Source organism: Phaseolus vulgaris, unplaced genomic scaffold (genome assembly GCF_000499845.2).
Source record: "Phaseolus vulgaris cultivar G19833 unplaced genomic scaffold, P. vulgaris v2.0 scaffold_13, whole genome shotgun sequence".
Taxonomy (NCBI): Eukaryota; Viridiplantae; Streptophyta; class Magnoliopsida; order Fabales; family Fabaceae; genus Phaseolus; species Phaseolus vulgaris.
In genome coordinates this window covers 649,866-676,737 of record NW_027174082.1, presented here as the reverse complement: position 1 = coordinate 676,737, position 26,872 = coordinate 649,866, and the positions used below count along the sequence as shown (strand labels likewise).

The 26,872-nt window shown below is 33.7% G+C and overlaps 1 protein-coding gene across 6 annotated transcripts; it reads left to right on the top strand.

Moving 5' to 3' along the window:
• The first annotated feature begins 10,732 nt into the window (after positions 1 to 10,732).
• LOC137816898 (uncharacterized) lies at positions 10,733 to 26,028 on the top strand. Of its 6 annotated transcripts, XM_068620065.1 has the most exons (12): positions 10,818 to 10,942; positions 11,035 to 11,217; positions 13,007 to 13,124; positions 13,868 to 13,964; positions 17,498 to 17,604; positions 17,701 to 17,758; positions 17,931 to 18,053; positions 18,190 to 18,343; positions 21,543 to 21,603; positions 21,685 to 22,034; positions 23,274 to 24,885; positions 25,463 to 26,028. In XM_068620065.1, exons 7-12 carry the CDS (start codon positions 17,937 to 17,939, stop codon positions 25,707 to 25,709), a joined length of 2,541 nt encoding a protein of 846 aa, XP_068476166.1. In that variant the 5' UTR covers positions 10,818 to 10,942; positions 11,035 to 11,217; positions 13,007 to 13,124; positions 13,868 to 13,964; positions 17,498 to 17,604; positions 17,701 to 17,758; positions 17,931 to 17,936; the 3' UTR covers positions 25,710 to 26,028. The 6 variants fall into 6 exon arrangements, with proteins under 6 accessions (XP_068476159.1, XP_068476164.1, XP_068476165.1 ...); XM_068620058.1 differs by lacking the exon at positions 17,701 to 17,758 and having other exon boundaries at positions 10,733 to 10,942; XM_068620063.1 differs by lacking the exon at positions 17,701 to 17,758 and having other exon boundaries at positions 10,800 to 10,942; positions 13,854 to 13,964.
• The last annotated feature ends 844 nt before the right edge of the window (positions 26,029 to 26,872 follow it).

Below are 26,872 nucleotides of genomic sequence, written 5' to 3'. Positions count from 1 at the left end.
AATTCACAAGCTTTCATACCTTGTTTATTCGTTCCCGAGGGTGTTGAACTTTTTAATTTCGGTCAAATTGCACATCGATAAATGACGTTGATTAGGTTTTGCGTACTATTGCACGAGTCGATTTGGAATTTGTCCAAGTTGTTATGTAAAAAAATCTTTTACCAGGTTTGTCCCATTTTTTTATTCAACAAGTGGATTGGTAGAAGACGATATCTCCAATTTGGTCTGACCTTGTCGAGTTGGTCCGACCTTAGGGTTCGGGCAAGTAGATTTGTAGAAAACGATATTGGCGAGTTGGTCAACCTTAGGGTTCAGGCAAGTAGATTTGTAGAAAACAATATTTTCGAGTTGGTCCGACCTTAGGGTTCAGCCAAGTTGATATGTGAGTAAATAAGTTTTTCCAATGACAAAAATGCACTTTATTGATGGACGACCTCATTAAAAACTCTCCTTAGGAAAAAAAGAGTGTTGTCCTAAAGAATGTAAATAATTCAAACATGTAGAAAAATAAAATAACCTAACTGAAATAAAATTTGAGATTGACCGCATTTCAAGTTTGGGGAATGAGTCCCCGGTCCAAGGTCTCTAGTCGGTATGCTCCATTTCTGAGTGTCTCCGTTACTCGATAAGGGCCTGTCCATTTTGGGGACAACTTGTTCTCGAGCTGGTAAGGGTGAGCTTTGCGAAGCACAAGGTCAGAGACTCTAAACTGTCTTCGGTTCACCTTAGTTTTGAATCTTTGCTCCACTCTCATTTTTAAAGCTTCCGAATTTATACGTGCTCGGTCACACACTTCTTCTATTAAGTGTAAACTCAATCTTGTTCCTTTGTTATAGTTCTCAGAGGTGAAATTCTTGACTCTAGATGAATATTCAAATATTTCTACGAATATCATGACATCGGTCCTAAATATAAGATTGAACAATGTTTCTCGAGTTGTGGATTGTGGAGTGGTATGATATGACCACAAAATGCGGGGGACTTCCTCTGCCCATCCTCCTTTGGCCTTCTCGAGTCTTTTTCGCAGGCCCCTCAATAGGACTCTATTATCTTATTCGGCTTGATCATTGGTATGTGTGTGTTCCATTGAGGCAAATATTTGCTTGATACCTAACTCTTGACACAAATTCTCGAGTTGGCGACTAGAAAAATGTGTTCCATTATCCGATACGAGATGTCGAGGTACATCAAATCGACACTTTTCCACATGAAGTGATAGATTTTCTAAGTTGTTATTTGAGCAGCTAGTTCGGCTTCGATCCACTTAGTGAAGTATTCAATGGCGATGACCAAGTACTTCATCTGGCGTATGTCCAAAGGGAAAGGTCCAAGAATGTCAATTCCCCATGTGTGGAAAGACCATAGGATGGAGATCGAGCGTAATTCCTCCAGGGGCGAGTGGCTCCAATCGGCATGTTTTTTGCATTGTTCACATCTTTTCACATAATTCATGCAATCCTCCTTTATCGTTGGCCAACAATAACCTGCTCGGATCGCCTTCCGGGATAGGGCTCGTCCACCAATGTGGCTTCCACAAATGCCCTCATAGAGTTCAGACATTACTCGAGCGCATTGGTCCCTGCTTATGCATATGAGTAATAGGTGTGTGAAACCATATCGAAGGAGATGGTTGTCCACCATTGTATACCAACTTGCATTCTATTTTACGATCTTAGCTTCTAAGGCATTAAAGGGAGTAACCCATTTGCTAGGTATCGGATATAAGGTGCCATCCAACTATCTGCTGAGGTGACTTACATAACTAGAGAGTTGCTCTCCTCAGGTATTTCCCGCACACTCACCCTTGGTGCTTTCAAAGTCTCTTGGATGATCGATTGGTGCCTTCCCCCTTTATCTGAGCTTGCGAGTTTGGATAACAAATCTGCACGAGAATTTTTCTCCCTAAGCAAATGGATGAGGTCAAAAGTAGAAAAAACTTCTTTCAAAATTTTGACGTACTTGAGTTAGGAAGCCAAGTGTGGGTCTTTAGCTTGATATTCTCCGAACACTTGCCCTGTTATGAGTAATGAATCACTCTTTGCTAGTATCCAGTGAGTTCCCAACTCCTTTGCCAATAACATGCTTGCTATGAGGGTGATACAATCCAAGTAGCCAAGCAAATGACCAAGGACTCAGGAGACAATTCACAATGTGATTAGTCATCTCAACAATCAAGACAAGGCCCCACCAAATATCAGACGGACCTCAACATAAGAAGAATTGTGCATAGACCAAAGCATTAAATGTTCTTTCTTCTAGTCTTCTTAAAAGACAAAAACATGCTTGTAAATAAATTGGGCTCACTTTGGGGGTCCAAATAAAAAAATAGGCTAGAGTAGGTCCATATAGCATAATAGGGGTTGTAATTATCAAATTGGGCTTGTGCCAAGTCCATTAGACTAGGGGAGACATTGACCAAAAGTCCAACCCTATGTTGCCCTCTCTCTTATTCCAATTCTACCCTCCCCCATCTTGCTCACCAAGGCACCCCTTCCTATAAATAGGGTGCCTTGCCTCATGTATGGACACATTGAATTTGAATAGTAAAGAAACTCTGCATGAGTGATTTTGTGAGACTTGTGATTTGTCATGTTGGTGGCTCTAGTTATCTGGGTCTTATCTTGGATGGGTAATATACCAAGTGGCGGCTCTAGTTATCTAGGTCTTATCTTGGGTGAGAAGTATCTCAAGTGGCGACTCTTGCATCACTCATCTTGGAGTCCCTCTGCTCCAAGTGGTGTGACTTCATTTCTTCCCATAAGCTCTCTTCATCTCTTCCTCTTTTATCTTTATTTACGTATTCCTCCCCATTCCATATACATCATCTTCTACTCCCTAATTTGTTCTTTACTTTGTTCTTCCTCTTTATTTGTTTCCTGTATCTAATTCTGCCGGATCATTTGTCACCTTATAATTGTCTTTTCTCTTTGCCTTCTGAAGTGAACCTTCACATTTACTTAACCACTTGGTTAAGTTCGTGTCTAGTGGGAATCTTCTTAGGGTTTTAACCTAAATTTGATAATTCAAAAATCTTAAACAAAGATCAACAAATAAAATGTGCAATCCTAAAATCAACTCACATCATGTGGTATCAGAGCCTTTTTCACCCTTTTCACTAAGCCATTGTAGCTTATAGGGCTTTGTATGAGAGATAGTGGGCAATCCAAGCTTCTCCACTACTCTTGTACTTGCCACATTAGCTCAACTACCCCCCATCTATTATCATGGAACATAACTTGTTGTTGATAAGGTAGCGGGTGTGGAAAACATTTTCTCTTTGGGTTTCATCCAAAGGTTTTGGAATTGTTCCCAACATTCACCTTACCACTAAGAAGTCACCTTCACAAGGTATCTCACATTCATTTTCAGTAGGGTTTTTTGAATGGGTAGAGGAGTTAGACCTAGAAGATTAATCATTGTTGTCACTTACAACTAGCCCCCCTTAACCATCATGGTTCTTTTGGTTGGACAATTGGTAATTATGTGTCCAAAACCTAAACATTTAAAACATTTTGTACTTGAGGTTTTGGTTAACAATTTAGTCCTAAAAGGAGAAGGATTTTTAGAAGTTTGTGGGGTGTTTTCTTTAGAGGAGTTGGAAGGATTATCTTGTTTTGAAAATTTATTTTTACCCGTCCAAGATGAGTTATAGAAGCCATCATTATGAGTAATTTTGAAAGATGTTTTCTTTAAAAGTTGTGATTCAACCTTGATGGCTAGGTGAACCAATTTTTCCAAAGATGTATACTCATAAATTTCTACAACATTTTGAATTTCTCTTCTTAATCCACTCATAAATCTAGCAATATTTGACTATTCAGTTTCATGCATATTAATCTTTGTCAAAGTTACTTCTAAATCTTTGAAGTATTAATCTGTTGGAGCTTCAACAAGAGTTCCTTCCTTTAAATCATACCAAGAGACCACTGTTGACCTCTTGTTCAAACCAATTTCCATTACAACTTGATGCCACCATTGCATGGCATAATCTAAAAATTCTAAGGAAGCTAACTTAACCTTTTGGTCCTCTTGGACCTCATACACATTAAATATTTGTTCTATTTTAGCTTCCCATCCTAAATATACATTTGGGTCACTATCCCCACTAAAACTATGTAACTTTACAAAAGGAAAAAAATGCTTTGGTGGTGGGTGTTGATGGCGTCTCTCTTCAAAGTTATGCACTCTCCAATCTTGGTCTTCTTCTTGACTCCCATAGTGTGTGTAACTTCTAAAGGCTCTTCTCGGCACCCATCTCCTTTCTCTAGTTTGTCTATCTTAGGCCACTTCTAATCTTTGCAACCTTTCCACTAATTGCCTCATCCCCTCTTCTTTTTGGGTCAAAGTCCTCTTCGTGTCCGCAAGCTCTCCCAAAAGATATCTCTTTTGAGGAGATTGTGGCTTTGAAGATTCTCCTGAAGATAAATGAGTCATAATTTGCACAAAAAGGAAACAAACAATTAGTGAAACAAACAATCTTATCCACTCCTCACTTGTATCACTCAGATATTTAGTAAAGGAGGGAAGAATTGTAATGCACTCAAGAAAGATTTGCACTCTAAAAACAAGGTCTGCACTTGGTAGTAAACACTTCAAGTGAAAGATGACAAAACTTTTACACTTGCTCACCAAAGATCCCCACAACAAAACTTAAGAAAACTTGAAAGACAAGCAAGAAAAGCTTAAAAGAAAGAAAGCTAAATCAAATGGGAAAAAGATAGTGACAAAACTTTGATAAAAATTGCGTTCGTTTTTTTTGACTTATTGTAATTGATTTAGTGCGTATTTTGAGCTGAAATTTTGTGAAAAGATTATCTATTGTGTTAGAAATATTTTGTTATGATTTGGAGGGGAAATTCATTTTAGAATAATTTGCATAAATCCTTGACGCATCACTAGCTTTGTTTTTGGTTCTTTTTACACTAGCTTTGTTTTTGTTTTTTTTAATCCAATCTAGTGCCTTGCTTTAGGTATTTCTTTTAAAGTGCCTAATTTATTTTATTGCCTTTAATTTCTTGTCTGTCTTAATTTTTGGTTAATCTTTATGTCTTGTCTCAACTTTAATATCTCTTTAGTTTTGCTTTCCAAATTGAGCTTTTATTGCTTTTATTATTGACCTCTTGAAGTGGAATACAACTTTACAATTTGTTCTTTGATAATTTAGATAACTTCTAGGTACCATGCTAAAGAAGGCAAAGAACATTGCAAGGAGTACTCACCTTTGGAGGACAAACAAGTAGAGGCTTGGTGAGAAAACACTTGTGAGAGAAGAAAAGTGAAATATTGAAGATTTATTTTTTTAATTTTCTTTTGTGTTATTTCAAATTTTGTAATTGGTCATTTGTTTACTTTAGTTGCTTTATTTGTAAAACGATTTTAGACGATGAGTGTGTCTTGAAGGCTCTCAAGTGCCAACAAGCCTCATCATTATGAGTCATCTAGTTTAATTTTTGCAATTTAAATTCTTAGTTTTAAGATTTTCTTTCAGTTTCTTTCTTTAGAAATATATTGGTTTATGTTGAAGAAGTTTCTTTAGAAAGAGGTTTGTGCAGTGCATTTAGACAAGTTATAGTTAGAAAAGAATTTGGTACTTAGGAGATCCACAATTATCCACTTCTTTTTCCTAAGAATTTGCTTTGTGTACTAAACCGATTTTCCTTCTGGATTTTTTTTAAATATGACACTTAAGATGTTTAAGTACAATTCTCATTATAGTGTAGGTGACTAAAGTTCTTCACCAAAAAGTTTGAAACATTAATCTAAAGAACTTAAGTCACATAAACTATGTAAAAGGCAAGAGGAAAATTTGAAAGAAAGAGATGCTAAACTTGTCATTCTTGAGGAGAAACTTAAAATCTCAAGAAAAAAAAGGAGAAAATACCAAAAAAAGTAAAAAGTAAAAAAAAAATCGCAAAAACAGTAGAAGCAATTCTACTCCAGAGATTACATTGGGGGATACCCAGGAAAAATAGGGTCGTCTTAGGCTGAATGAGTATTATGAACCTCCCCCTAAAATGGAAGAAAAGCCTAGTCCAAATATTTCTCATATTGAGGTTGCTCATATTTGTTCTAATGAACTTCTTTAAGTCACCTAAACTGTGTAAAAGGCAAGAGGAAAATTGAAAGAAAGAGATGCTAAATTTGTCATTCTTGAGGAGAAACTTAGAATCTTAAGGAAAAAGGAAAAAATAGGACAAAATACAAAGAAAAATTAAAAAGTTGAAAAAACCCGCAAAAAAGTATAAAGAATTGTACTCTAGAGACTAGATTGGGGGATACCCAAGAAAAATATGTTGAAGATAGCTGCACTCTGAGTTTAAATTACCTTTTTTTGATGGTGCGTCTATTAATAGACCCTCTATGTTTGGTGGAGTGAATTATGCATTCTGAAAAATTACAATGAAATTTTTTGTGGAATCTATTGACATGGGAATTTGGGATGCTGTGGTAAATAGACCTTTTGTTCTTGTGCAGGTTGTCAAAGATGAAATAATGAAAAAAATCTTGGTTTGATTGGAGTGACAGTGAAAAGAAAAAAAGCACAGTATGATTCTCTAGCCAAGAACATTATCACCTCTTCTTTGAATATGGATGAATTCTTCAGGATGTCCTAGTGCAACTTTGCTAAGGGAATGTGGGCAAAACTGGAAGTAACCCATGAAGGCACGAATGATGTGAAAAGGGCAAGAAAGCATGCCCTCATCTAGGAATATGAGCTCTCCAGGATTCAACTAGAAGAAACCATTGCAGATGTGCAAAAATGATTTACACACATTGTAAATCATCTCACAAGTATAGGAAAGGTTTTTGATAGAGAATAGCTGAATATCAAGATTCTAAAATGTCTTGGTAAAAGTTGGTAGTCTAAGGTAACCGCAATCTCTGAATCCAAAGATTTATCAAAGCTTTCCACTATTGCACTGTTCGAGAAACTCGGAGAACATGAATTAGAACTCAACAGATTAAAAGAGCAAGAATCAGTGGAAAGGGAAACCAAAGGTATTGCACTAAAGTCTAGTGTGCAGAATGATACGAGTGAAGAAGAAAGAACTCTGAACAAGATGAAACTTTGAGCCTTCTCACCAGAAAATTTAACAATTCCTAAAGAAGAAAAACTGGTAAAGAACTCAACCAAAGGAAAGGTACTCTAAACCTAATGAATCTAATTCATCTAACTACTCTTGCTTTGGTTGTGGTAAACTAGGTCACATAAAAGTTGATTGTCCAAACAATCAAAACAAAGACAAACAAGTTAGCAAGAAGGTTGAAAGAAGTAGAGGAAAAATGGCGTATATCTTATGGGAGGACAATGAAGCCTCTTCATCAAGTGACTCATTAACTGGAAGTGAAGAAGAAAACCTATGTTTCATGGTGAACAATGAAGAATCCAACTATCATTCGGTTAGTAATTACTCAACTGAAAAGCTATGATCAAATGTTAATTGCCTTTAAAGAAACCCATGATGAAGCAAATAGGTTGGCTGTTGTATGCAATAAACTAAGAAGTGCTAATAACATGCTTGAACCAAAAGTTAAGTCACTAGAAAAGGAACTTTTTGAAGCTAAAATAGAGTTAGTGAACCTAGAATTTGTTGGCCATCTTCAACAGAATTAACATGTTTGCATGCCTCTCAAAACCTGTGAAAATTGTAAGGGCTTGGAAAAGAAAATTGAATACCTGTTAAAAACTCTGTCCAATTTCACTAAGGGTAGGGAAAATCTTGAAACTCTCTTAGGATCACAGAATTGTCTTTAATAAGAATGGGATAGGATACAATTCAGGAAGAAAGAACAATGTTAAAAAGCTATCAAGTTTTTTTGTTCCAACAAGAACATGTTTTTCTTCTTTTAGCCGCTTCAAATCAAAGTTTAATATTTCCTGTTTCTATTGTATGAAATCTAGTCACACATCAAGAACATGCAAGTTTAAGAATTATCTTGTTCCAAAAGGACTAGTCAAATTACTTCCTAAAGAAAGATGATAATCTGGTTGGACCCAACACTAAAGGGTACCATATATATATTAATGTTTATTGTGCAGAAAAACAGTAAAAAACCAAACCAGTGGTATTTGGACAGTGGTTGCTCAAAACACATGATCGGTGGTCTAATTATATTTTTTACTTTGTCGCAATCCATAACCACGGATACCATAACTTCTGCCATTAATACATTTTTTTACCATGGGTTTTTGAAGTTCTTTACATCTCCTTGAGTTGATCAAGATCTTTTCAACCTCCTAAGCTTTAAATAATCCTGTAAGCGTTTTTGCTTGATGGGTTGTCACAAAATTTTCAAGTCTACTTAAGAAATTTCTACTCATGACTTCTTCTCGCACCTCCAAGGGTGTAGAAAATGTCAAAAATATCCCTCCATGTAGTTTCTTCAGAAAGACTCTGAATTGTTTCAATCTGAAAGTTAAAATTTGGATGTTGTGTTTCAGTTTGCACAATTTCATTTTTTTTAATATTCAATATTTTGGATTATAATTTGAAATTAATTATTTTAAGCTCTCCAGATTAACTAATTCAAAATTTACTTTTTTTTTTTTACTTTTGGATTCATCAATTTAAAATTTTAGTTTTTATTTAAGTAATATTTTTGTTTTTTTTATCAACAAATTATATTCAATTTGGAACTCTAGAAGTTTCGATGTGTTGTCCAAAAAATAATATAATTGTATATGTTTTATGTTGATTACATACTTTTACTTGATTTATATTATGATGAATAAAATGGATAATATGTCATGTTGCTTTTGGTGATGATGTAGGAAAGGATCACCTTACTTTCATTTGAGTTTTTATATGTTGTACTGACAATCAACTAACATTAGCCTAATAGGAAAGTTTCAACTCTAACAACTCTAAACAATTAACTTGTCAAGATTATAAAGTCCTATATAAAATATTTTTTACTATGATGTAATGATCGACCCCTACCATTTGTTTAAACTTAAGAGCACAAAAATTTGATTAAATCTTTCTTGTAAGTTTCTTGTAAGGTGTGCTTATGTTCATTCCTTAAAAAAAATATAACTAAATAAATAAATATGCAGCTTCCCCAAGAGAAGAAAGATGACCAGAAAACCATGGATACTGTTTTGTTAAAGGCAGTTTTCTTTGAAGGCAGGAATGAAGCCTCATAGTCTTCTAGAGTGCCTAAATTATTCTCCTCATTTTGTTTTGTCGAGATTTTTCTTCCATGATAGTTGTTGCATTTCTTTATGATGGAACTTTATTATTGTTAAAGTTTTTTCCATAAAAAAAAATTAAACTTTAATTCCAAACTTAAGAGGTATAATATTATATAAAATTATAAATTTCTATAATGTAAATAATAAAATAATTTAAGATATATTATTTAATAAACCAATTAAAATTTATAAGTATAAATAAAAGTATAAATTTACAAATTTCTATCATTTAAACAATAAATTTGTAAATTATGTAATATTATATAAAAACGAATAAAAGTTATATTATATTGTATAAAAATAATGAAATTGTAAATTTTTTCATATTATATAAAACTGAATAAAATTATATTATATTATATTATATAAAAGTGCATAAAGTTATAAATTTCTATAATTTAGACAATAAATTTATTTAAAATATATTATTTATGTAATTTAAACAATTTTTGGAGGGAAATCAAACTCTTTACACCTCACAATTTTCTTGTCTAGTTATATTCTATTATTATTAGTCATGAAGATAGAGATTGAAGGTTTTGAAAGTTAATTCCATGTTAGCAGTAATTTTTCATTTAATAAATAAATAAATATATGTGATATTAAAATATAGTTTCAGTTATCTCAATCATTATTGGATTACATGTTAACGGATTAAATTTGTTGTATTAGGATTATAATTTATTTTACTAAACCAACTATTTATACTTAAATTTATCTAAAATAAATTATTGTTAATTTTTTTTTACATGCTCGTGTAGATAATAATTTTAATATGTTTTCTTATAGATGTATTTTTATATAATTTATATACTTTATGTAAATTTGGAATATTTTTTAAGAAATTTAAATTTAAGATAAAAGAAAAATGAGAGTGAAGAAAACTTTAAAGTTAAAAAGAATAAAATGTAAAACATGTGAGAAAATCAATTTTAACCCTTAGAATTTAAAATAAAGACACAACACAAATAATAAAGCTATGTTACTTTGATGCGTGAAGTAATATGCGTACAAAGTTTTTTGAATACATTATCATATATTTATTAAATTACATAAATTTTTAATATAATAATTTATATAAATTACATTTTTTAATAAATTGGAAAATATAATAAAATTTATGATAAATTTTATACTATTTTTATTATAAAGTTTAAATAATTTTAAAATATTAAATATAAATTATATAATAAATTTATATTGCACTAAAGTAGTTTTAGCAAATGGCTATTTCTTCCTGTACCTATTATCAAAGTTATTTATGCATCCATTAATATATGAAAAGACGATTTTGCTTCTTTTTTAAAATGACTTCCGAATTAATATTTTTGATTTACACTCTTCTCAGAATTTATAAATATATTCTGAAAAATGTTTTATAAAAAATATATTTTAGAAAAGATTTTCGGAATAACATTTTTAAGGTGTGTATAAGATATTTTGGAACGAATTTTTTAAGATAACTTTTGTAAAATGTATTTAAAAAAATGTTTTAAAATAAACATTAAATGGAGAATTTTGATATTTTAACTATTTGACGAGGTAAAAAAAGAGAAGTTTGACAGGGTGTCCTAAAGGGTAGATCAGAAACTGAATGGAATCTAACTACTCTCAATTTCCACCAAATTAACGAATGACTTCTCTTCTGCCCGATCTCGTGCAAAAGAAAAGAAGAAAAACTCCAACAGTGTCTGCTCTAGAACTTCAATTAGCTAAACGCACTTGAATTCAACTATTAGTATTCAGGTTCTGATCATTCTCTTTGGCTTTCACAGTAGATCTTGTTTGATTTTTGTTTTGTTTTGTATGATTTGCTTTAATTGATTTCAATTTTGCAGTTTCACCTATCTGTGTGTGTTCTGTGCACTTTTGTGGTGTTTGGGAAGTGAAAAAATGCAGCGTGCTCCCGTGACAGTTGAGGAACAATTGTTGCAAAAAGCGATTAAGGAAGAGTGTACTTGGGAGAATCTTCCAAAGAGGATTCAAGTTACTCTTTCTTCTAAAGAAGAATGGCACAGAAGGTTAGAGTGTTTTTTCTTGGGATTCCTGCAGTAGGTCATTGTATTTTAAAGAATTTTTAAGGCTTAAAAAAACACGCATAGTGGTCGTGAAGCTAAATTCCTCACTTTCTGTTATACTAGAAATAACTATAAACTTGTATTATACAGTGTTTTCTGCAAGCTTGTTAAATAAAAATACATGATTCACCTGTACCACTCATTATTGGATTTTTTTCATCCTTTATATGCCATGTGTGTTTCGAGGTGGGGCTACACATTACAAGTTCTGTCAATGTAGTGAACGTATCGAGCAAACCACTCTATCAGGTTTTTGTATGTATACCATTGTACTGAGTTAGTATGCTATTCAGGACCCTTTAATTTTCAAGTATGTCTTGTGTGGTGCCCTTTTAGATAATAATGACTTAGTTGTTTGAGCGGGATAAACAATCTATTGAAGGACATCATTATCTCAACCCAGTATATCTTAAATAACTGTAGAGTAGAATAAAATAAGTAATTTTTCTTAGTAATGAGGGGCATTTTATTTTGTTTGGATATTGTGCCTTTAGTGTTAAAACCAAGATCTACGCTTAACGATAAATTTGGAGGGTTAATTCTCATTTAGAAATAGTATTTTTTAGTAGATAAAATGCTAAAATCGACTTATTTCAAGGGTCATGTCTCCATTGAAATACATAATCTTTGTTGAGAGGAAAAAAAGAGAGACTATATTATTAATACTAAAAGTATACACAAGGATATACAATTATCCTAATGACATGATACTACATAACAACAACCAAAGTCTTATCCTCGTCGAACTAGGTGAGAGCGATTGGTTTAAATGCCATACTGATGGGGTGATTAAAGGTTCGGTTTCCCTGATGTACCTGGTTGTGGGGTATTTGTCATGCTTCTATTGTGGGTTGTTTCTCTTCATATCTTGGTGCTTATTATGCCTGATATGCTGAGATGATGTTATGTGCCTTGTTAAGAAAGAACATAATTCACACACTAAATGGAAACACACTGATTTTCTCTTCAAGAAGATATTATTCCAGCACCCACTAACGTACACAACAAGCACTTAAAAAGGAAACAGTTCCTTTCACACAGGAGGAATCCTGTCAAAAATCAACAATGAAAAACAAACCCCTCACCCTACAAGGTTGGTCTCTATTTAAAGGCCAACCCTGACAGACTCACCCCCCGCCAGCATACAAACTTACTCTACTTTTTAATTTTCTTCTATAATACACTCTCCACACTTTTTCATTCTCCTTTTGCCTAACAGACGGTGAGTTTGATTCTGACTATGGAAGTTGCTGTCTACAAAGATTCGACTAATCTTTGGATTGTGCGACTCACAACTTGTTATTCAAGCTTCATCCAATACTTCTATTATTCCTTGGAATTTCATAGTAGATGGCTGAATTGTTTTTACAAACAGTAATACTATGTTCATCCATTTTTCGCATATCTTTAGAGAGGGTAATCAATGTGTTGATAAACTTGCTAAGTTTGGCACTTGATCTCAAGATTATGCCTGGTGGGATAATGTTCCTAGCTTCATTTATTAACTACAAGATTCTTTTGAACAATTTTCTCCTATGCCATTTTGGTCCCCTTTACCCCTTTCACAGTTTTAAAAACCATGCCATTGACTCTCCTCATGGGTGATATTGGTGGTCTTCTTTGCACATGTCCAAACCACATGCATAGTACTGTATAAGTAATTATTTGTTTTCAATATGACAATTATCAATATTGCCTTTTCCTTTTCTGTTGGCCATCGATTTTTTTGCAGGATAATTGAAAGTTGCATAAAGAAGAGACTCATATGGAATAGTTGTTTTGCTCGTAAAGTTTGTAAAGAAAGCGAATATTATGAAGAGATGATGCGTTACTTGCGGAAGAATCTTGCCGTATGTCTTGCACTAAATGCTATCTGATTCTGATACTATCTATCAAATGCTACAGTGTTTACATCAACAATGATCAGAAAACTTTGTTGTTAAGATGTTTATGGGAGATAATTGAAGTTTTAATACTTTAAAATAAATATTTCAACATTATAATTAAAAACTGGATTTTGTTTCTCTTTTGTTTTTGAATCAATTTTTTTATAATAATGAATAGTTTAATCATACCAACTTGTCATTTTGTAAACAAAAGATCTCATTTGTGTAGTTAGATGCCAGATATAACTACTACATACCAATTCTTGGATGTTGGACATTTGTTTTATAAGCAAGATTTTTTCAAATAGGGTAAAAGGGGTAATAAACCCATACACCAGTAAGACAAGAAATTCAGAACCTGGATATTAACCATTGAGCTCATGTTTTACTTTTTTTTGGCAAAGTATTATAGTACTTTTAGTTTGTTTCTTTTGTTTACTCTTTGTACAACAATAGTATAGTAGCTGTTTCCATATCATCTGTAGTTTACACTTTGTCAGCAGTAGACTCTAACTAATTCTCAGTTAGTTCAAGTTTGATAGCCGTGGACTCTAGTTCCCACTTAGTTAGAGTACAGTGTATAAACACACATGTAACTGATTTCAGTTGGGTTGAAAAATATTTTCTGAATTGAAATTCTCTCTCAACTATTCTCTAAATCTTATACTATGCATCTGCATATAATATTCTCAGTTTTCAACTTGCAGCTATTTCCGTATCATCTGGCAGAGTATATTTGCCGTGTAATGAGAGTATCGCCTTTCAGATATTATTGTGATATGATTTTTGAAGTTATGAGAAATGGTAACTTTCTACATATTTCAATTCTGTAATGCATTATCCCTTAATAATGAGACCTGATTAATATTTGCTGCATTTAGCTTGCAATTAAGTGCTTTCTTTTGGAAGTCATGGCATCTTAACCATATTATTGACTACCATAGGAATAGTATCTGTGAGAATATTTTTGACAGTGGGTTGTTCTGAAACTTGAATGGTTGGAACTGGAAGAGTTGTGCATTTACTTTTATCTTTGTTAGGATATAAGGAGGAGAGGTTAGTTAGAATATTAATGAGTTAGTTAGGATATTTAGTATATTAATCAACTAGTTAGAGGGTGTTGATAAGATATAAATAGGGGAAGAAGGATGGGAGAGAGTTAGCTTTGTGGTTATTGTAAATTAAGCATTGACCCTTTGTAGAGGGAAACCCTTGGTTGAGAGTTTACTCATCCCCCGTGTGCTCGTAACCTAGTGGTGGCAAATCTATTGGAGTTTGTTTGGTGGTCCGATCTACTTTTCCGTTTCCTTATTTTTTTTTCATTATTTTTTTCCTAACTTTCCAAGAAAAATGTCTTCCAACACCACACTCCCATATTTTCTAGCCATATTGTTAGTATTGAGAAGGTGGGTGAGTCTAACTATTTCACTTGGACATCGGAAATCTGGTTATGGTTAAGTGGGTTGAGATACAAATCCATCTCACTGCTGCTTCTGAATCTGTTCCTCCAAAACTCCATGAACAATGGATAAAGATTGATTCTCAATTGTGTTGTGTTATTAAATCCAATATTCACACCTTACTCAAACCTATTTTCCAAATGGGTAAGAAAAAATGAAGGATGAATTATGGGTGCATGTTAACAACTGGTGTTGGAACAAACACAAAATTAGACTTAGAAGATTATAGATTAGAGATGGATGACGTGTATGTAGACAAATGAGTCTATGATTAATACCATGACTACCTAAAAAATCCTAAAAGGTCGATATTCTCCACCCTAATCTGATTTGACATTTTCTTATAAATGAAGTTATAATTTAACTAGTGATTTAATTGTTTGAAAACAAACAAGGTTTCAACTTTAGACTTTATAGGAAAAATCCAAGTGTATCGTGAATAGGCATCAATGAAAGACACCTAATATTTGTAACTTGCATAAGAGATAATGTGAGAGAAGGTCCCCAAAGATCAGTGAAAATTAGTTCTAAAGAAGAATGGATAGAATCAGAGGCATAAGGACAAAAGAAACTTTGCAATGATTCATGACAATTTTCATTACATGAGTGTTCTGATGACCCAACCTAGTCTTCCACAAACTGATATTACCAGATGTTATTTGTATATGACGAGAATTTACAGTATTAGCATTATTTCGTTAGCTCTAACTACAAAGAGCTATGGGTGGCTGAACCACTAAAGGATTTGGAAGATGACAATAGCACAAAGGAGTTATCTTGAAAATTGAGATTATGAAATGAATAAAGTCCATCAGCACCAACAAATCCTTGAAGAAGGACTTTATTCGTCCCTTGAGATTTTATACAACAGACATCAAGATGAAATTGATAGAACAAAAAGTTATTTGTAGCAAATTGACTAACACTTAACACATTTTTAGTAATTGATGGAACATGTAACAAATTGTGAAGTTTAAAAGTGATGTGTGAATCATGAGGTGAAACAAAAGAAGAGAAACCAACATAGAAAATGCTTAAACCTTCATTGTTGCCAATAAATATTTCATCCAAACCATCAAAATGACTATGTTGCTTGATATTTTGTGGTTTAGCAAAAACATGAAAGCTAGCACCAAAATCTGGTATCCATGAAGTATTTCTATTTCCCGTGATATTTGATTTTGTTAACATTGCACTAGGCTGATCCGTGTTTGCAGACTCAGGATCAAGATTAACCCAAGTATTTGAGGTTTTAACAAATCTAGCAACATAAGGAATATACTGTTGAGTGGCTGGATCAATAAGGGATAGGGACTGATGAAGATGAAATACTAACCTCGTGCATGGTAGTTCCTGATAATTTCCACCGAAGGATCAAGTAAGTCGAAAATGCGAAAAACATCAAAGATAAAGAAACTCCAATATACCTGGATTGACGCCACAATTAAGAGGAATTGATGAGTCGAGGAAGATTCACCTCTTTGAATTGGAAATTCAAAGATAAGAATCAAATATTCTAATGTAGAACTTAGAGAGAATTCTCATTCAATGATGGAGGATGGCCTTGCTTCGGATACTTGAACCGATTGGAGTGTGGTTGGATTGCAGAAGCAAAGATTGTTAAAGGTGGAACAATGGAAGAGATAGGCAAAAATAGCTTCTAGGAGAAGCTTGGATGACCCTAGATCACCAGTAAGATTCCTTGGTGGAAGAGTTCAAGTGGAGAGTGCTCCAAAGGTGTCTTTTGAGAGAAGAGAAGATGCAAATTGGCATCAATTTTATACTATATTCTAAAGTATAGAAATGAATTGATTACATGTCAATTTGTAGGAAGAGCTAACCATAGCCTGCTTGCATCGATTTGAAATTTAACTTTCAAATTCCATGCCCCAAAAGACCCCATGTGCGGCACCCATCATGTGTTTCATGCTTTCCATGTGCCTTTGGATCTAACACATTTAACATGTGCTAAATGCGATTCAAATGTCTAATTGGAGAATCCTCTCTGATAGATAGAAGCCGGATCAGAAAACTTAAGGAAAATGAAGTTTACAGAGATAAGAAAGACAAACACAATATATTTCCTTCAATGAAAAGTATTACAAAACCAATAATTCTGATCCTTTGAGGGTCCAGTATCGACCCACATATGTATTTTTCTCCTCCCTTTTCTTTAGACCAAATAAGTAATGTCTGATCTTTAACTTCTCACACTTCATAGATTAACATGATTAAATGTGCAATCCACTTTGCTGAGAAAATGCAGTGGCACAACCACAAGATTATGAAAAATCGTTGTAGCTTATGTGGTTCAATTACTAGTTCAAGATATTGCATCCAATGGAGATAATTTGAATTGTCAAGCTTCTCAACAATGGAGGTTGGAAAGGAGTGCAATGTGGAAGCCATGAGGGATGTCGAAAAGGAATCTTAGAAATTGGGAAGAGGAGACGTTGAAAAAATGGCTCTGGATACCATGATGTAAAATGAACGGAACAAGAGAGAAGTGTTTAACAAATTGAATGGTATTCATTTTATTAACATATTTAAAAGAGAAGCGTACATAAGTAGTTTTAGCTAACTTACAACATAAGAGATAGCTAACAGCCTTTACTGAAAAGGTTACAAGAAGTAGCTGTTAGCAATAGCTAACAGCTCTGACTACGTAGAACAATTTTTACGTATACAGTATAGCTAAGTACATACTCTAATAATCAAAGAACTCCATCTAGTATTATTAACTTTTTTATTTTGTGCTATAGCTTAATTAACGTGCAAAATAATAAATATTTGTGCTTAATTAATGTGCAAAATAATAAATATTTGCTTGCTAGTGAGCTGGCCTAAAAGTTTCCTGCATGTTTTAATTATATGCAGAGCAACCTTATGACAGCATCCCGAATTTTAGTGCAGCTGATGCTTTAAGGCTTACAGGAATTGGGAGGAATGAATTTATTGATATAATGAACAAGTGCAGATCTAAGGTACTAGATAGATTTGCCAATATGGTATACAGAAATATACTTTTGATTCTTGTATTTCATGTCATGATATTGTATGCATTTCCGTGATTGTTTTAGTACCTGTTTCAATCGTGGTGCTGATATTACCTTTAAAGACTTGGTGTAAGCAGGCAAGGTATTGATTCCAGAGATGTCAAACTGAATAATATACCTTATCTTCATCTGACACTTCTTAATTATATACCATTGATCTGATTTTAAATATTTTCCTCATATCATATTTATACTGGATAATCATTTTATTACATTCTTTCCTTACTTGTCAATGCCTCTTTTGGGGTATTCAGAAAATCATGTGGAAGCTGAACAAGTCAATTGCAAAAGAACTTTTACCTACACAGCCTGTGGATTTTCCTATTGAACCTTGGTGGGGAGTTTGTTTGGTGAACTTTACTTTGGAAGAATTTAAGGTACGGTCTGCATTTCACCCTAGTTAATGGAGAAGGGTTCATTTGCAATAATGTTGTTCATTGTGTTTATTTGGAAATAAGAAATAATTTAGGTATTCACTTTATTTTTTTCTTGTGCTATCTTTTGCCTTTATAGAAACTTTCAGAAGAGGAAATGGCCATGATAGATAAACTTTGTAAGGAGGAAGCAAATTCATTTATCTTGTTTGATCCTGATGTTGTAAAGGGTCTTTATAGTCGAGGATTGATCTATTTTGATGTTCCTGTATATCCTGAAGATCGCTTTAAAGGTCTGTCTTCAGTTAAAGTTTGAGTCTATTTTTTTTTTGCTTTCTAGGCTTTACTTCCAAAATATCATTGCATATGATTACAAAGTCGTATATAAGGATTATGGAGATTTAATTAGTTGACATTTTTAATCACCGATTTCTCTAACTAAACTAAATTAGAAACCATATTTTCCAATGTAAGTGAGAAACTTCGAATTAGGTGCCATGTCATCCATTCATTTTCTAACTAAACTAAATTGGGAACCATATTTTGCAATGTAATGGAGGGACTAACGTGCCAACATAGTTATGATTCAAGGACCTATTTAAATGAAAATTCTATTCAAGGACCTATTTCTTATGATTATAAAAATAAGGAGCTGATCCTATATAATGAAGTATGTCAAGATATATATGTATTATTAGGAATGCTTTTAGTTATTCTTGAAGCATATCTTTGTTACTAAATGACATCAGATTTCCTCTATTTATTGTATTGATTCCTTTTTCTCAATATAAATAAAACACTTATGTCTCAAACACAATTTCAGCTCAATGTTTCTCTTGTTCCTAGAGTTTAACACTATCTACTAGTGCCCCCATCTTTCAGGATCAATTTGGGTATTTAGTTAATAAAAGGAACATGTAAAAGGTTATGAAAACAAAATTAACATTAGAATTCTGGGGAAAAGTAAAATAAATAGAACCAGAAGAGAGTATTGAAGGACCTTTTCAGCTAAATTTTCTCTTATTCCTAGAGTTTAGCACTATCTGCCAGTTCCCCCATCTTTCAAGATCAATTCGGGTATTTACTCACTAAAAGAAACATGTAAAAGGTTATTAACATTAGAATTATGGGGAAAAGTAGAATATATAGAACCAAAAGAGAGTATTGAAGGACCTTGGCCATTGCTTGTGAAGGTCTTATCTAGATTGTCAAAGGGAGTGGTTTGTTAATGTTTTGAGAGGTGTTTGTCACATGTTATGAAGCTCTTGAATAAGGAAACCCATTTGAAGGAGATATTTCAGTACTAGCAACCACCAGTTACGATTGTCGAGGTCTACCAAATTGTTGAGGTGGAATCCACTACAAAGAGAATTGGGTTTAATGCTGTAAGTGTTGGGTCCACTAAGGTATAAATAAAGTATTGATTTTAGGTTGGTCTTGCAGATTGAAACTATTACGAAGTGGACTTTAAGCTTAACTCAACCCCATAAAACCGGCTCATGGGGTGAGGTTTGCACCCACTTATATACTATGAAAGACTCTAATCTCTAGTCGATGTGAGATCTCCAACACACCCCCCTCACGCCGAGACTGCCAACTCGTGCGTGAGACTATATATTATGGGTGGTCCGATAGTAGCCCGATAGCGGGTGACACGATAGGCCAAACACAAACACTCGCTAGGATAGGCTCGAAATGGCTCTGATACCATATTACGAAGTGGACTTTAAGCCTAACTCAACCCCATAAAACTGGCTCATGGGGTGAGGTTTGCACCCACTTATATACTATGAAAGGCTCTAATCTCTAATCGATGTGAGATCTCCAACAGAAACCATAGAGAAGCTCTCATGTTGGCAAGAACCGGTGGCTAATAATGCTATTAAATTGATGAGATAACATGCAATTTTGAAGAAAACTTGGCATTGAATAGAACTATGACCTCCACGACTCTGACCAGAGCCACAAAAATGTGTAACTTAAATTAGTCGAATTAGGATTATGGTCAGGGGCATATGTTGTTTGATGTTGATCAACATCATTCTATGAGGTAGATTGAGTGAGATTAACAGAGGTGAAAATGTAGAATCAAAGGACACCTTCTTGCAATATTTTAGCAAATGTAACTCTTGGGCTAGAATGAGTCCTTGAGCTTCTTCAATAGAACTATCTTCAACATGACTCTAAATGAAAGCGATAACAAAATCAAAATTTTGAGTCAAACCGTCTAAACTTGGATCCATGGCGATTTCCAAGGATGAATTGTGAATTTCAGATTGTAGTTGGCGAGCATGGGTTCATGTTAGGTGGTGGAAATGTGCATGCATTTTCTCACATACTTATTATGCATGAACACACCCAAGGACACGAGAGAGAGTCAAACTTGAAAGTGACAATTAAACCAAAGCAAATAACATCTAATCTTGTTATTCCCAAGATAAACTGAAATAAATTGATTGAGATTATGATCTTTCTCTCTAAGAAATAATGGAGGAATCCAAAGTGAAACAACATATTGATGAAGACTACGAGCCATGATGACAGGTTCAATTTGTTGATGCCATGTAAGGAGTTTTGTCATCTTATTTTTCGTTAACCAAGTGCGAAAATATGAGATAGGGGTTGTAGCATTTGGTGAAGACTGTAATTAGAGTGGTAGCATGAATCAATGTTTTAGATGCTGGAGAAGGCGGTGGATGGTTTTTAAAATCTATGGTTATGAATCAAAGAGCTTTAGCAACCATATTGATAGAAAAGAAGAGAAAAATATAAAGGAAAACTTTCTATGGAATATACTGAGTTCGTACATGGTATTAGCTTCTGTTTACAATATATAGACTTCAAAAAGTTCGTCTATTTGACCAAGTCAGTTGTAACAACTTGACATGTCAATTGTAACTAAATGCTTACATCAAATTACTAATAATGACAACATTAAGAAAATGATTAACAAAATACAATTGATAAAAGGAGTTATTCACACAAAAAAGTCCTCCTATGCAAAAATCTTAGTATCAGATATTTGTTTGGAAAATAATTTACTTGTCCCATAGTAGGTAGGCTAATTTATTTGTTTGCATGTTAGTCTAATTAGGCAATTTTTGTATGACTTGTGAGAAGAATGCATGTAGTTACATGATTCATGTAATACTTGAAAGCAAGTCCAAGGTAAGGTCTCTTATTCAAAGAGAAGGCACATTGATCATGGAGGTTTATACTAATGCAGATTATGCTACACCAATCACATATAAGAAATCTGCTTATGGGTATTATATGTTTCTAGGAGGAAACTTGTTTACATAGAGGAGCAAGAACCAAATCATATCATGTATACATAGAAATAAAATCTCCGATAATTCTTTGTATTTGTTGTAATAAACTTCTATAAAACAGACTCTATAGTGTAGTCCATACAAACAGTTTTCAGTGTCTGTTGCATCCATCTATTTTTTCTCTCTTTCAACAATTTTTATACTTTTGGTGGTGATTCAGTTTCCAGGCTCGAAGGTTTCGTTTCCAACAGGGAGCAGTCTTACGAAGATCCTATAGAAGAGTAATGCCTTTTTTCCAGTCTTTCCATCCTTTTGTTTTTAGATGCTGTTTCCACAAGTAACACCATATCTTTTTCATCTAGGCTACTATATGCAGTGTTTGTTGTTTCAAATGAAAATGCATCTGTTGCTGAATTGGCAGCAACCCTACAGGCTGACTTGTTACAACTGCAGGCTGCTGCATCTTTTGTATGTCGATTGGGATGGGCAACGAAAGTAATTGATCCAGCATCTATTCTCCAAGATGCAAACATACCTGGGTCTCCAAAAAGTGTAATCAGTGATGAAGATGCTTCTATTGCTAGTCATGGTTTTGATAATATGCTCACTGATAATGATAACAACCAAGGCGATCATTCTTCCTATACACGTGTTGCTTTCATAGTTGATGCTAATATAACATCATATCTTATGATGGGTTCTGTTTCGCCAGGTATATATACCTTCATCATTTTCTAAAGCTTAAATTCATTTGCTGGAACTTTTTGAATTATGTTTTTTATTGTTATTGTACTGCTGATGTTTGTTAGAGTGTGCACAGGCTGTTATTCAGAGCGTTGTTGTATTATATACTTTTTCCTCTGGTTAGTTAGTCTGATAGTTTCAGTTAGCGTTCTGTTACAAGTTGCTGTAACCTTCCATATCTACTTATATAAATATTATATGTATATTAGCATCAGATTGAGGAAATAATAATACATATTACTTCTCTTTCTTTCTCTAACCCTTAATACTTTTGGTGATTTTAGGGACTGCTGGGGAATAAAAAAAGATACATATATAGGCAGCGTTGTTCAATTACATAATAAATGCAGAAAGGAAAGTAAATAGAAGGTGATCAGATCAAATTAGAGAGATTTGGTTCTGACACAAAATAGCAATCAAATTGGATAAAATCACAATATTTTGATCTTGAAAATTAGTTGCAAAAGTAGACATACATACAACTGACAAACCCCCTCTCCAAAGTTGGTGCATAGATGTTGAACCTGCTTACAAGAATAAATTAACAATTTCATAAGCTAAATAATTAGAAATATTCTAAATGATAGTAATACAAAATAAGTTAAACAAAATATATAATATAATAAGCTAAATAATAATAATAATAATAATAATAATAAAAGTTCTAAATGATATAAATCTAAGAAATATATCTATAATAAGTAAAAAAGTATATAAGTTTTGCTCCCTCTAGTCCTACTTATAAGAAACAAATGGGATTGTTTTTATGGTCCCAACCCAAATATAAGAAATTATAGTTGCATTAATAATAACAGGTGTATTTGAGTTCTATTTTTAAGCTGTAAAATTTTCTTTTTGGTCTATTCATTATTGAAGAAAATAAGAATAAAATATTTTGCTTATTATAGACATGTAATCTTTATTTTTGAGGAAACAAAATATCCTCTATTCATGCATAATAAATATAGAGTCGACATAAAATTAGATCCGTTGTATTCAAACACACCATATTCAGTGCAATGTTTTTGTGTTCTCTAATTTAACAATTTGTGATAATAATCCATGCGTTTTAGTTCTATGTCTAAGCTGTGAATTTTTATTATTCTATTCATTTTGAGCATGTTTGTCTTTTATCTTCTGTGTCTGAGAATTTTTTTTTTTTTGTATATTGCTATTACCCAAAATCATTCTTCCTGAACTTTGTCAGGCCTGAAATCTCATGCGGTTACACTCTATGAAGCGGGGAAATTGGATCATGCCGTCATTGCTGATCTTTGCAAGGATCTTAGCACTCTGGAAGGTGCCAAATTTGAGGGAGAGCTGCAGGAATTTGCAAATCATGCATTTAGCTTGCGTTGTGTATTAGAATGTCTACAATCTGGTGGAGTTGCTTCTGATGCAAAAGTTGGTGAAGATAAGATAGACCTGGCTACTTTAGGAAATGATGAGTCTAGTTCTCCAATATCTGAAATATCTTCGACTGACAAATATGGAGACTATGGTATTACAGAAGCTGGGAAGAATGATTATGATATATTAAGTTCAGATCTAGAGAAGTCGGTGCAGCCTGCTTCCACTCAAGCTACTCCTAGTAATATGGTTAGTGGAACCTCTTCTATTGCTTTTGATGATGATGATAGTCATATACAGGACGAAGCCAGTGAAGATGGAAAACTTCAGAATGATGAGAAACTAGTGGCTGAAGAGGCCGATGTTGGAAAAGAAATGTTGAAAAAAATTAAGAAATATCGTGTAGACATTCTCCGCTGTGAAAGCTTGGCTTCACTTGCTCCAGCAACCCTTGATCGATTGTTTGTTCGTGACTATGATGTAGTTCTGTCTATAGTGCCTCTTCCTCATTCATCAGTTCTTCCTGGATCCACAGGTCTGGTTCATTTTGGTCCCCTCTCATATTCTTTTATGACTCCTTGGATGAAATTGGTATTATATTCGACTGTAGCGTGTGGGCCTCTATCAGTTGTTCTGATGAAAGGACAGTGTCTGCGCTTACTTCCTGCTCCATTGGTTGGTTGTGAGAAAGCTCTCATATGGTCTTGGGATGGTTCCACAGTAGGAGGTTTGGGAGGGAAGCATGAAGGAAATTTAGTAAAGGGAAGTATACTCCTCCATTGTTTAAATTCACTTCTTAAACATTCAGCTGTGCTGGTACAGCCTTTAAGTAGGTTTGACCTTGATGAATTTGGAAAGGTGACTACAATGGATATCCCTCTGCCCTTAAAGAACTTTGACGGATCAATTACCGCTGTTGGAAAAGAGTTAGGAATATGTGAAGGGGAATGTTCACAACTGAATTCTCTCTTGACTGATTTGGCTGACAAGATGGAACTACCGACAATTGGGTATATTCGTCTGCTGAAATTATTTATTGGACGAGAATCAGACCAGTTCGCACCTGAAGGAGAGAAATATGAATGGGTCCCATTGAGTGCTGAATTTGGGATTCCGTTATTCAGTCCCAAGTTGTGTAGAAATATATGTCAAAGGGTTGTTTCATCTCAATTACTTCAATCTGGCTCATTTGAAGAACACCATCATGCAATGCAAAGCTTAAGGAAAAACTTGCATGACATGTGTGCTGAGTACCAAGCAACAGGTCCTGCTGCGAAGGTTCTTTACTTGAAGCAGAAAGCCAAGGGATCCCCACGACAACTAATGAATTATGCTAGTGGAAAGTGGAATCCGCTTGTGGACCCTTCTTCTCCAATTGCAGGGGCCTCAAGTGAGCATCGAAGGCTAAAACTTGCTAATCGACAACGCTGTCGAACTGAAGTTTTAAGCTTTGATGGCAGCATTCTTAGGTTTGTTAACTTCTAAACCTTGAATTCTTTCTAAACTCTAAACGACAAATATATGAGATTAAAAACACGGTTTACCATAATCACCTAGTTTCTGTAATCTAGTCCAGTGACTGTAAAAATTTATTGATATATTCTAAATTAAGAACACAAAATTTGCAACTGTGGTGGTGTGTACTGAAGGTGAATAAAATATCTTAAATGTTTGTCTAGCATATCATGTATGGCGACAGTGGTAGTGACTGACTATATACAATTTTATCCTAATCTGAGACTGTTCCCACTTATTCTGCTGCCTAGAAACCATGCTAATCAATATACGTTCTAGTATTTATAACTCTTTATTGGCATTACGTTGCATTGGTATCCTCTATTTTTCTATCTATATTTTATTAGCATGTGAGGGTATACGGTTGGAATAGTTTAAAATTAGAATGATGAAGTTTTATAAAAACCCAAGACACTAAAATACTACAAAACCTGGTATAATCTCCCTTCCATCTGTTGATTTTAGCTCATAACTTCAGTTCCCTTATGATTCAAATTCTCAGAAACTAGTGTTTTTGGATGGTGCTTGCAGATCTTATGCCTTAACTCCTGTTTACGAAGCTTCCACAAGGCCCATTGAAGAAGAAACTCAAGGCAACACATTAAAAGCTGAAACAGATGAGAGTGATAGTAAAGAAGTAATCCTTCCTGGAGTAAATCTTATTTTTGATGGTTCTGAGTTGCATCCATTTGATATAGGTGCATGCCTCCATGCACGTCAACCTATTTCCTTAATAGCAGAAGCAACAGCTGCCTCAGCATCTTTAGCTATCAAATAGTTCTGCAGTTAACATAGGTTACAGTGCATTGAAAAGCATGACTGCTGGCCAATCATGCGCTCCTGCTTGGTTTGTTACCATCTTCAACACTGTTGGTTGCTCATGTAGGTGGGCTCAGATTGATGGTAAGTTTCATATTTTCTTGTTGTAACTAGTGTTAAAAACTACATTCAATGGTCGACTTTTTTGTGGCAGTACCAGCAGCAGCCTTAAGTCTAACTGACCCAGGTTTTCTATTTGAAACAAGGATGTATAAAACGATGTGGAACAGATTTTGGAACTCGTAGACTGATTTTTCTTTCTAAAACATTTCTCCTCATGTCCCCACCCTTCTTATATTTTTTTCCATGTTTTCATGTGTACCTTTCTAGTCTTTGTCATTAAGGTAGTCAAAATCAAAATTTTACTCAGGATTGGAAAGGGAAGTATGGATTGTAAATTGGGAGATCGTTGCATGGATTGTAAGATCCTACAAAATTTATGAAATTCATATATATGCACATACAAAATCATTATATCTCACTTGAAACTCATAATTGAACTACAATTCAACATGACAAAAACAATATAAACATATAAAATAGTAAGTAAATAGGTGTAAACGCCAATTCTAGTTACATAACAACTCCTTACTAGCTCCATGATAGGAACTCCTTCTTAGTTACAAAACAGTAAACCAACAATTTCATCTAGTCCCTAATATGAATTCTTTCTTAGTTACAAAACTATAATTCATCTAAAGCAAATAATCTTTCAAGTTAAATCGTAGACCTTCAACTCCATCATTTCCATTTCCATTTTATTCACCATTCAAATTAGGAATATCTAAATCATGTTGATGTATAGTTTCATTCTCCTTTACTTAGATTGAACCAAGTTTTCACCCAAATATGTGATGCTTCATTTTGCTCATGTTCATCTCCCTTAATCCACTCATCATTAGATGAACAATCATCAATATTAAATTAAATTGGTTTTCTTGTTTGCTTATTAGTTAATTTAGTTTTGGCCTTAACAAAAACAACATTATTCATTGTGATTTGCCTAAGCCTATTCATTCTCTTTATTATGTGGACCTAAACACATGCAAAAGTAAACATGATAAGCAAATAGTAGACTAGTAATTCTATTTTAGAAATATATTTTAATTAATATTAATTTAT

Excerpts from the sequence above, each read along its gene's own strand:
- LOC137816898 (XM_068620058.1), top strand. The coding sequence starts at position 11,090 with ATGCAGCGTGCTCCCGTGACAGTTGAGGAACAATTGTTGCAAAAAGCG. Across the intron at positions 13,125-13,867 it reads ACTTGCGGAAGAATCTTGCC|CTATTTCCGTATCATCTGGC; the intron begins GTATGTCTTGCA and ends TTCAACTTGCAG. Across the intron at positions 22,035-23,273 it reads GATGGGTTCTGTTTCGCCAG|GCCTGAAATCTCATGCGGTT; the intron begins GTATATATACCT and ends GAACTTTGTCAG.